General features: G+C 39.2%; 1 protein-coding gene across 1 annotated transcript in view; it reads left to right on the forward strand.

Moving 5' to 3' along the window:
- The window catches only part of BMAL2 (basic helix-loop-helix ARNT like 2), a 416858-nt gene that overhangs the window by 276845 nt on the left and 127242 nt on the right, over positions 1–12771 (forward strand). Inside the window, 1 exon segment of the mRNA XM_053719098.1 lies at positions 7015–7107. Within this exon segment, the coding sequence (XP_053575073.1) occupies positions 7015–7107 (93 nt within the window).

Genomic DNA, 12771 nt, shown 5'->3' on the forward strand with positions numbered 1-12771 from the left:
AGTTTTTATAGCCAAGTCCAGTTTTATATCTTTTCGTCTTAATTCATCTATTTGAAAAAACAAGCCATCAAGTGTGTTTTCATTGTCCCCCAAGATGCCTTCCACATCTTTATCATAAGAATATAATGAAGCCTCTAGGTCCCTTAGAACAAAGCTATCTGCAGGTTCAGACATTTCACACAAGTAGAGATGATGTAAGCAATAGTCTCAAAAGTTGATAGCAGTCATGCATACATATCTATAAAGAAGAGGAACGGCACTATACTCTTCAGCACCGCACTAGTTTGACGCTTATATCAGCCATCCAGTGGGTAAATTCCCAGCCGTGTAAGCGAGCTGCCACTGATCAACAAAACTGCATATACAATACAAAAAGATCTACGGCACTTACCAGCCCCACGGAGTAAATGGCAGCATACTCTTCAGCGTGTGCACAGCTCCAAAAGTGCCGATAAATCTGACTCCTCATTCGCCAGGGTGCACACCAGATGGCATCTTCGTCAACACGCCAGGGAAAACGGAAGTAGTAGAAAGTCTGTAGCAACTCCTACAACGAATACAAATTGATACATTCAAAGTAGATAAAAACGATACTTTATTGAAGCATAACGGCTGCATAAAAACAGTAGTTCATGGTTCACATGAATGGGGAATCCAAATGTGCAAAAATAGCAGACATGTTTCATGCAGGGCTTCTGCACTTGTTCACCGCTATACACTGCACATCCGGATGCTCCCTTTTAAAGCAAAATACATCATTGGATACATTTACTGATTAATCCATTAGAAAGTTAACCCCATCATGCCATCTCAGTATATTCATAAGAAAAATACACTTGTGTGAAGGAAAAAAACCTGTTCCATATCAGTACTTGCAATTAGATAAATAAATCCAAGGGGACATAAAAATACCTCACAACAATGGGTGAATTTACTTTACCTTAGAAAGTTAAAGGGGGAGTTAGATCTATTTAAATAAATGTACGTCCAACTCCATATTAATGCCTAGAGGGTGTCTGGTGCACAATATGAAAATCCATTGTGCTTCCTTGTAATTTAATTTGTACTCCCTGTCCCCTCCCCTACTATGACAAGGGACATGATCAATTGCTTGGAAAGATGTCAGTGAAGAATCACCAGCATGTATATTTTTGAAATGTTTAGCAACTGGAGTAAAAATATCTTAGTGATCAATATCTCTAATGTGTTCCAAAGCTCTATCATTGAGGGAACGTGTCGTTTTGCCCACGTACTGTATTTGGCACCCCCTACAGGTTAATAAGTATATTACATACTTTGGACTGCAATTCAAATTATGTCTAATTTGGTACCTTTTATTTGATACTGTGGAGGTGAAGTATTCACCTTCAGTCACATAGTTGCAGGTCTTACAAATTCGAGATCTACACCTATAGAAACTTGTTCTTTGTGGTAGCCATGTACTCTTTTTGGTCTCGGGCTACTAAATTCCCTATAGTTATTGATTTTTTTGGCCACAAATTTGCAGCCATTTATTGCTACTTTCTCCAACACAGGGTCTGTCGTCAGAATTGGTAGACATTACTTAATAACTTTACAAATCTTATTATATTTGAGACTATAGGGGGGTGCTAAAGAACAGTTTGTCCACATTATCTGATTGAATTTTAGATCTAGCCTGTCTCTGCTGTCCACACTCCAGTAGGGAGCCTAGGGGGATATATGCTACCTCTTCTCGTGTCAATTGTAAAAGTTTGCTGGGATAGCCTCGTTCTGTTAGTCTCCTATCCAGAATGTCACATCGTGCTTTAAAGGTCATGGCATTTGAACGCACTCTCTTGGTTCTTATTTATTGGCCCTTTGTTATAGCTCTAAGGACGTGTGGTAGATGGCATGATCTATAGTTTAAGATTGTATTCCCTCCTGTAGCCTTTCTGTATATACAAGTATCAATGGATTGAGTTGGCATTTGTGCATCCAATTCAATGTCCACAAATTTGATTTTGTTCAAAAGTGAACTTTAAATTAATTTAATTAACATTGATATGTTCAACAAACACCAAGACACTATACTCATCTCCATACCACACCAGCAGGAGATCATCTATATAGCGACCAAAATAGATGATGTTTTTCTTGAAGGGGTTGTCACCTCCATAGACGTGGAGCAGCTCCCACCATACCATAAAGATATTGGCATAGGAAGGGGGCAAATTGAGCCCGCATAGCTGTCCCACGTCTCTGGAGGTAACAACCACCCCAAACAGAAAAAAAATTGTGAGTTAATAAAAACTCTTTAGCAATAATAAGAAAACTTTTTATGACATCAGAATAAGTTGACAAGTTATCAAAAAAGAATTGAATAGAATCTAATCCCTGCTGGTGTGGGATGGCGGTGTACAAGGAAGTCACGTCTATAGTGACAAATCTGTATGTGGGCTCCCATCTAATGTTCTGAACTGTTCTTAATACTTGGGTAGAATCCCTGATGTTGCCTCCAGGATTAAATACAAAATTCTCACTCTGACATACAAAGCCCTCAACTGCACTGCTCCCCCTTATATCTCAGACCTTGTCTCCAGATACTCTCCTTCCCGTCCACTATCGCTCTGCTCATGACCTCCTACTCTCCTCCTCTCTTGTTACCTTCTCACACTCCCGCTTACAGGACTTCTCCAGACTGGCTCCCATCTTGTGGAACTCTATCTTTCTATTGGGTACTTATAAAGCGCAAACTAATCACCCGTGAGAGTCTCAAGGCGCTAAGGGAAGTGGATAGTGGGAGGAGGGGGAGGGGGGAGGGGATGGGCGTTCAGTTAAAGAGCTAGGTTTTGAGGTTGTTTCTGAATTTTGTAAGGGAGGTGGATTGTCTGCCTCGCTCCACAAGACTCCACAAGGCTCTCCCCTAGTTTTGAAAACTTCAAGTGCTCCCCAAAGACTCTACTGTTCAGGGATGCATACAACTTACACTAACCTTTCTTTATACCATTTCCTCTCCTCCATTGCTATCTCCTTGAACCCCCTTAGCATGTAAGCCTAAGAGTCCAGCTGTTTGTAGATCACCTTCTTTAGAGCTGACTACAACAGTGCGACTCTTGGCAGGGCCCTCTACCCGTCTGATCCCTATAAATGTTTCCTTGTATTCCGCCTATGTTTATAGCACTGCGGAATCTGTTTGCGCTCTACAAATAATCGATAATAATAATAATAATGTCGGCAATTAACAAACTGACACCTAGATTACGAGTTTTGCGTTCGTGTTTTAATGCTGAAAAAATGGCCATTTCAGCGTTGAAACAGCAATGCTGCCATTACGAGTCTTGTCGGTATAGCTGTACCACAAGCCTTTTAGTTTGTAACGCAACGTCAGTCCCGCACTCGATAAACTTACATTTTTGCATGGATTTCCATAGCGCTGCCATTACAAGTTTTGCAGTGAGGCTAAAAAGCTTGCGTTACAGCCTATACCGGCACGATCCGTTTCGCAATGAGACCAGTAGTTATGTGTAACAAAACTGTTACACAAAACTCATAACTAAACTGTTACAAAGTACACTAACACCCATAAACTACCTATTAACCCCTAAACCGCCAGCCCCCCACAACGCCAAAAACTAAATTAAACTATTATCTTCTAAACCTAACAACCCCCTAACTTTAAATTAAAATTACAAAATCCCTACCTTAAAATAAATAAAAACTTACCTGTGAAATAAAAAAAAACTAAATTTAAACTATAAATTAAACTAACATTACTATTATACTAAAATTAAAATAACTACAAATTAAAATAAATTACACATTAAAAAAACCCTACTAAAAAAAATAAATCTACAATTACAAAAAATAAATACTAAATTACAAAAAATAACAAACACTAAAATTATGAAAAATAACAAACGAAATTTTCCAAAATCAAATCAGCCAATAGGATTTCAGTAGCTCTCATCCTATTGGCTGATTTGAATTTCCTAAATCAAATCAGCCAATAGGAATGCAAGGGACGCCATTTTGAAAAGGCTCCCTTGCATTGAAGATTTAGTATACGGCGGCGGCCATATGAAGAGGATGCTCAACGCCGGATTTCTTCAGGATGGAGCCGCTCTGCGCCGCCGGGATAAAGATGGAAGACACCGCCTGGATGAGGATGGATGTCCGGACTGCAGAAACTGTAAGTGGATCGTCGGGGGTTAGTGTTAGGTTTTTTTAAACTTTTTTTAGATGTTTTTTTTTTTTAGATTAGGGTTTTGGGCATTCTTAAAAGAGCTAAATGCCCTTTTAAGGGCAATGAAAAAGAGCTGAATGCCTTTTTCAGGGCAATGCCTATACAAATGCTCTTTTCAGGGCAATTGGTTGCTTTTTTTTTTTTTTTTTTTTTTTTTTTTTAGACTTTGTATTTTTTTACAGGGAAAAGAGTTGATTTCTTTAGGGCAGTGCTAAAAGGCCCTTTTAACCCCTTAAAGTCTTTAAAGACCAGCGACGTACCCTGTATGACATTAGGGGTTTAAAGCTGCTGGAAGCGATCTTGATCGCTTCCAGCCGCTTTCCGGTTATCGAGGCACCCCCTCTCTGCACCGGACATCGATGGCCGGTATCGTTGGTGGGAGCTGCAGTGGGTGGCGGGTGGGCGGCCATCGATTTAAGCTATGACGTGGAGGGGGGCGGGATAGCCGGGCGTGCGCATGCAAGGCGGGGGCGGGCGCGTGGACAGGGTGGGAACAGCTACACTACAGAAAATTTTGTTTTTAATAAAAGTGGGGTAAAATTTATTTTAAAAAAAGCATCTAAGGGATCAGGGAGGGGGTGGGGGGTTGGTCTTGAGGGGGGAAGCTACACTACAGAAAAAATGAATAAAATAAAAATAAAAAATAAACATTTTTTTTAGTAAACTGGGTACTGGCAGACAGCTGCCAGTACGCAAGATGGCTACCAATAAAGTAGAGGGGGAGGGTTAGAGAGCTGTTTGGGGGGGTATCAGGGAGGTTTCTTTTTGTTTTGTTTTTAAATACCTTTTATTTTAGTACTGGCAGACTTTCTGCCAGTATGCAAGATGGCGGGACAATTGTGGGGTGGGGGAGGGAAGAGAGCTGTTTGAGAGGGATCAGGGGGTGTGATGTGTCAGGTGGGAGGCTGATGTCTACATTAAAGCTAAAATGAACCCTGAAACTCCCTACAAGCTACCTAATTAACCCCTTCACTGCTAGACATAATACACGTGTGATGCGCAGCGGTATTTAGCGGTCTTCTAATTACCAAAAAGCAACCCCAAAGCCATATATGTCTGCTATTTCTGAACAAAGGGGATCCCAGAGAAGCTTTTAGAACCATTTGTGCCATAATTGCACAATCTGTTTGTAAATAATTTTAGTGAGAAACCTAAAATTGTGAAAAATGTAACTTTTTTTTCATTTGATCGCATTTGGTGGTGAAATGGTGGCATGAAATATACCAAGATGGGCCTAGATCAATACTTGGGGTTGTCTACTACACTAAAGCTTAAATTAACCCTAGAAGCTCCCTACATGCTCCCTAATTAACCCCTTCACTGCTGGCCATAATACACGTGTGGTACAGTTATAAATCGGTCACTAGAGTGTGCAGCCAATGGCTGTGTGGAATATAACAGTGTTCTGCCCTTCCATTTCTAACAGGAACTGAAAAGCTCACAATTTCAGAATGGAATTACAGGAAAAAAATAAATAATGAAAGTATATTGCAGAGGTTTATATATATATATATATATATATATATATATACGTCCAGAAGAGAGCACTCTCACCTTACAATCAACTGCCAGGTTGCCGACGGTTAAACACAAAGGAAATGAGGAGGCACCAAATGTAGTTTAATAGAACAAGAGTGACGTTTCAGGGACACACTCCCCTTCCTCATACAACTATTATGTTCTATTCTGTATTAAACTACATTTGGAAAAGTTCAGTGAGTGCCTCCTCATATATATTATTTATCATTTTATATTACCATCTCAAAGTGTTTTAATGTCCCTTAAAGGACACAGCTTCAGTTTGCTCAATGGTTCCATGACAGAATAATTCTGTTATTGGTGATTAATGGGTTAAATAATATAGTAGCAGTAGTGTGACTGGCTAGAGACTGCAAGAACAGGATAAGCTTAGAATATACGTAAACAAAAGATGCATTTATAAAATGACATAGGAATCTGTAAGTGATATATTAGACTTAAATAATGAAAATAATTAAACATTTTTCATCTGGAAGTGCTTCAAGTCCCTTTAATACCTCTCTCCATTTACTCTGTAATACAGCTCATACAACAGCATGTGATCATATTCTAAACATGTGATCATATTCTAAACATGGGATCATATTCTAAACATGGGATCATATTCTAAACATGTGATCATATTCTAAACATGGGATCATATTCTAAGCATGGGATCATATTCTAAACATGGGATCATATTCTAAACTTGGGATCATATTCTAAACATGTGATCATATTCTAAACATGGGATCATATTCTAAACTTGGGATCATATTCTAAACATGGGATCATATTCTAAACATGGGATCATATTCTAAACATGGGATCATATTCTAAACTTGGGATCATATTCTAAACTTGGGATCATATTTTAAACTTGGGATCATATTTTAAACTTGGGATCCTATTTTAAACTTGGGATCGTATTCTAAACATGGGATCATATTCTAAACATGGGATCATATTCTAAACATGGGATCATATTCTAAACATGTGATCACACAATGCAAGTCAGAGGGTGTTTTTTCTCTGCCCTATCAGATATCAGATTACCTGGGTGATAAGTTTGTATTAGACTTTACAGATTCTGCACTTTTCTAACTATCGTGGTCTTTTCCGTTCTGCATCATTTACAAATAGCGGTTTTAATTGCACGTTATGCTCTTTCTCATTTGTGCCGATCTGCTATTTAAATGCTGCAATGGAACACAATTGCATTTGATCTAAGAGTTATTTGGTGGCTGTTGTGTAAATTCTCTAATTGTACGGCTTTGTCACTTGTGTTACAGGCTGCAGATGGTTTCCTGTTTGTAGTTAGGTGCGATCGAGGGAAAATCCTGTTTGTTTCCGAATCTGTCTCAAAGACGCTGAAATATAACCAGGTGTGTAAAACTCAATCAGACTAAGATGAATAAATGTTCCTGACTCAATCGGCGCTTTCTTTATTGGTTAAAATGACTATTGAGGTTTTAAGCCTGAAATGTTCTGACTCAGTGTGTCCTTGACAAACCCTTTTAAAGAGGCCGGTGACAAGGATTTGGTAACCAGTTGAATAACCTATTGCTATTATGGAACAAATAATGGTTCCTAAGTTTACTGGAAGCAATTACTACTACTAATAATAATAACAGAACAGAGCAATATTATAAATACTCTGCTTGTTTGTCAGGGGATGAAAAGATTGGCAAATCTTGTACTCCACGTTCTCCCACCCCCCCACCCCCAAACTTAATTGAAGTATACAAAATTATAGAAGGAAAGAAAGATCATATGTTTTACAAAAACCCTTGGTGGTATCCAGACATTATGTATAAGACATAAACATACTAAACATTAGAGCATGACATTTTGTTTTATTTGTGATGCTCCTGAGCAGGAAACAGACAGTGAGCCAATCAGCAGCGAGTATCTCAGTCGGGAGGCAGCAGTTCTTGTGCGTCTAAGCAGGACTTTAACCATGTATGTAATTTTTTGTTGGGTTAAACATAAAGGGCTAGATTACAAGTGAAGCACAAAATGCTGCTTTCGTGAGGGTGATATTTGCACTCCACTTAGTGATACCAGCGCATGCAAATGTACTCTGGTATTACTAGTTAGGCGTAATGCGAATGCAACCTTGCGTTCACATTGCATGAAAGCTTTGTGCTCACGAGAGCTCGCTTCCATAGGGTCCAATGAGAGCCTCATTCTCATGCCGTCAGACACGGATGAGTACCTAGTGCACCGAAGCGATAGGATTGTAAATATATATCAATATATACATATATATTTATGTGTTACTATGTGTATATACATATATATTTATTTATGTGTTACTATGTGTATATACATATATATTTATGTGTTAGTATGTGTATATACATATATATTTATGTGTTACTATGTGTATATACAGATATATTTATGTGTTACTATGTGTATATACATATATATTTATGTGTTATTATGTGTATATACATATATATTTATGTGTTACTATGTGTTACTGTGTGTATATACATATATATTTATGTGTTACTATGTGTATATACATATATATTTGTGTTAGTATGTGTATATACATATATATGTATGTGTATATACATATATATTTATGTGTTAGTATGTGTATATACATATATATTTATGTGTTACTGTGTGTAAATATATATATATATATATATATATATATATATATATATTTATGTGTTACTATGTGTATATACATATATATTTATGTGTTACTATGTGTATATACATATATATTTGTGTTACTATGTGTATATACATATATATTTATGTGTTACTATGTGTATATACATATATATTTATGTGTTACTGTGTGTATATACATATATAGTTATGTGTTATTGTGTGTATATACATATATATTTGTGTTACTATGTGTATATACATATATATTTATGTGTTACTATGTGTATATACATATATATTTATGTGTTACTATGTGTATATACATATATATTTATGTGTTACTATGTGTATATACATATATATTTATGTGTTAGTATGTGTATATACATATATATTTATGTGTTACTATGTGTATATACATATATATTTATGTGTTAGTATGTGTATATACATATATATTTATGTGTTAGTATGTGTATATACATATATATTTATGTGTTAGTATGTGTATATACATATATATGTGTTATTATGTGTATATACATATATATTTATGTGTTATTATGTGTACATACATATATATTTATGTGTTACTGTGTGTATATACATATATATTTATGTGTTTCTATGTGTATATACATATATATTTATGTGTTACTGTGTTTATATACATATATTTCTCTTGTAAGGTGTATCCAGTCCACGGATTCATCCTTTACTTGTGGGATATTCTCCTTCCTAACAGGAAGTGGCAAAGAGAGCACACAGCAGAGCTGTCCATATAGCTCCCCCTCTAGCTCCACCCCCCAGTCATTCTCTTTGCTGGCTCTAAGCAATAGGGTCCCTCTCGGAAGGGTAAAGTGAATGTGGTGTTAGATTTGTAGTTTTTGTTCTACAAGCAAAAGTTTGTTATTTTAAATGGTACCAGTGTGTACTGTTTACTCTCCAGCAGAAAAGAGATGAAGATTTCTGCAGAGAGGAAGATGATTTTAGCATGTTGTAACTAAAATCCACTGCTGTTCCCACACAGGACTGAGGAGTACAAGAAAACTTCAGTTGGGGGAAACGGTTTGCAGGTTAGGCTGCAATAAGGTATGTTCAGTCATTTATTTCTAGACAACACTGTGATAATGCTAGAAAAGGACTTATAAGATCCCCATGAGGGAAGGGTAAGCTTTATTCAGAGACTAAGTATGGAATTACAAGCTTACATAACAGGGCTAATTTATGCTGGTTGACACTATTTTATGGCAAACGGTTTTTACTTAAGAAATATTGTTTTTTGAGACACTTTGAAGATCCCTTTGGGTTTCTTACAGGGGTTGTTACCCACATGGCTAATATTATAACTCTTAGGAGTGTTTTCTTAGGCCTCACAGCACTGGAGTAAGGTGGCAGGGGCCTAATTTCGCGCCTCAGATGCGCAGTTAGTTTGACTAGATCTTCAGGCTGTGTTCACATGGAGGCTCCTGCTACAGTTTGAGGACCCATAAGAAGCTTTTTCCCCATAAATCTGACTCCTAAGGGAAGGTAGGGCCACAGCAGAGCTGTGGCAAGGTGCTAAAGTTGTTTTAACCGGTCTGTTAGCTTACTATTGATCCGGTTTGGGCATTAAGGGGTTAATCGTTTTTCTTGCTAGTTGTGCAATCTTACCAATGCTTTAGGTACATACTGTGAAAATTTCAAAAAGTTTGGTGCATTTTTCACTGTTTTGGAAAATTGTGTGCCTTTTTTATCTCTTAAAGGCACAGTAACGTTTTTTTGCAAAGTGTGTTTTTGCTTGATTAAAGTGATTTCTAAGCCTGTTTGTCTTACTACTAGTCTGTTAAACATGTCTGTCACCAAGGAAAATCCTTTTCAATGTGTTTAGAAGCCATGGTGGGACCCCCTCTCAAAATGTGTCCCACTTGTATTGATATGTCTATACACTTTAAAGACCATATTGTTGCACTTAAAAATGTGGCCCAGGATGATTCTCAGACAGAAGGTAATGAGGTTAGCCCGCTGACCTCTCCCCAAGTGTCACAACCAGTTACGCCCGCTCAAGCGACGCCTAGCACCTCTAGCGCGTCTAACTCTTTTACCTTACAAGACTTGGCGGCAGTTATGGATAATACCCTCGCAGTATTTTTATCTAAGCTGCCCGTGTTTCCTGCAAAGCGTGATAGCTCTGTTTTAAGAACAGATTATGACCATTCTGACGCTTTAGTAGCCGTATCCGATATACACTCACAACGCTCTGAAATGGGGGCGAGGGATGTGCTGTCTGAGGGAGAAATTACGTTGGCTTTTAAATTTAAACTAGAACACCTCCGCTTATTGCTCAGGGAAGTATTAGTTACTCTGGATGACTGTGACCCTTTGGTGGTTCCAGAGAAATTGTGTAAAATGGACAAGTACCTAGAAGTTCCTGTTTACACTGATGTGTTCCCGGTCCCTAAGAGGATCGCGGATATAGTAACTAGGGAGTGGGATAGACTAGGTATTCCGTTTGTCCCCCCTCCTGTTTTTAAGAAAATGTTCCCCATATCTGACACCACGCGGGACTCGTGGCAGACGGTCCCTGAGGTGGAGGGGGCTGTTTCTTCACTTGCTAAACGCACAACCATACCAATTGAGGACAGTTGTGCTTTTAAAGACCCTATGGATAAGAAATTAGAGGGTTTGTTCATCAAGGTTTTTTTCTCCAACCTATAGCGTGCATTGTTCCTGTAACTACTGCAGCTGCTTTCTGGTTCAAGGCGCTGGAAGATGCGCTCCAGACGGAGACCTCATATGAGGACATTATGGACAGAATTAAGGCTCTTAAGCTGGCTAATTCTTTTATCACAGATGCCGCTTTCCAACTAGCTAAGTTAGCGGCAAAGAATTCAGGTTTCGCCATTCTGGCGCGCAGGGCGCTATGGCTAAAGTCCTGGTCGGCCGATGTGTTGTCAAAATCCAAACTACTGAACATCCCTTTCAAAGGAAAGACCCTTTTCGGGCCTGAATTGAAAGAGATTATCTCAGAAATCACTGGGGGAAAAGGCCATGCTCTCCCTCATGACAAGTCTTTTAAGACAAAGAACAAACAAAATAATTTTTGTTCCTTTCGAAATTTCAGGAGCGGTCTCACTTCATCCTCCCCTGCTGTAAAGCAAGAGGGTAACACCTCACAACCCAGGGCAGCCTGGAAACCTTACCAGGGCTGGAACAAGGGTAAACAGTTCAAGAAGCCTGCAGCTGCCTCCAAAACAGCATGAAGGGGTAGCCCCCGATCCGGGACCGGATCTGGTGGGGGGCAGACTCTCTTCGCTCAGGCCTGGGCAAGAGATGTACACTATCCTTGGGCCTTAGAGATTGTATCCCAGGGATATCTTCTAGAATTCAAGGACTCCCCTCCAAGGGGAAGGTTCCACATTTCTCGTCTGTCTACAGACCAGACAAAGAAAGAGGCGTTCTGCTGCGTAGAGGACCTACATACAATGGGAGTGATCCGCCCAGTTCCAATTGTGGAACAAGGGCTGGGTTTTTACTCAAACCTGTTTGTGGTTCCCAAAAAAGAAAGAACTTTCAGACCAATCCTGGATCTCAAAATTCTAAACAAATTCCTCAGAGTCCCATCATTCAAGATGGAGACCATTCGGACAATATTACCAATGATCCAGGAGGGTCAATTTATGACTACCGTTGATCTAAAGGATGCGTATCTGCATATTCCTATCCACAAAGATCATCACCAGTTCCTCAGGTTCGCCTTTCTGGACAAGGATTATCAGTTTGTGGCTCTTCCTTTTGGGTTGGCTACTGCTCCCAGAATTTTCACAAAGGTGCTAGGGTCCCTTCTGGCGGTTCTAAGACCGCGGGGTATAGCAGTGACGCCTTACCTAGACGACATCTTAATTCAGGCGTCAACTTTCCAAAGACCCATGTCTCACACGGAAATTGTATTGGCCTTTCTGAGGTCTCATGGGTGGAAGGTGAACATCAAAAAGAGTTCTCTCTCCCCCCTCACAAGAGTTCCATTCCTAGGAACCCTAATAGACTTGGTAGAAATGAAAATATTTCTGACGGAGGTCAGAAAGTTAAAACTCTTAACCACTTGCCAAGCTCTTCATTCCATTCCTCGGCCGTCTGTAGCTCAGTGCATGGAGACAATCGGACTAATGGTAGCGACAATGGACATAGTCCCTTTTTCACGGATACACCTCAGACCACTGCAACTATGCATGCTCAAACAGTGGAATGGGGATTATGCAGATTTGTCTCCTCAAATAAAGTTGGACCAGGGGACCAGAGACTCTCTTCTCTGGTGGTTGTCTCAGGATCACCTGTCTCAGGAAATGTGTTTCCGCAGACCAGAGTGGATCATTGTAACGACCGACGCCAGTCTGTTGGGCTGGGGTGCTGTCTGGGACTCCCTGAAAGCTCAG

This window comes from Bombina bombina, chromosome 6 (assembly GCF_027579735.1).
Source record: "Bombina bombina isolate aBomBom1 chromosome 6, aBomBom1.pri, whole genome shotgun sequence".
Taxonomy (NCBI): Eukaryota; Metazoa; Chordata; class Amphibia; order Anura; family Bombinatoridae; genus Bombina; species Bombina bombina.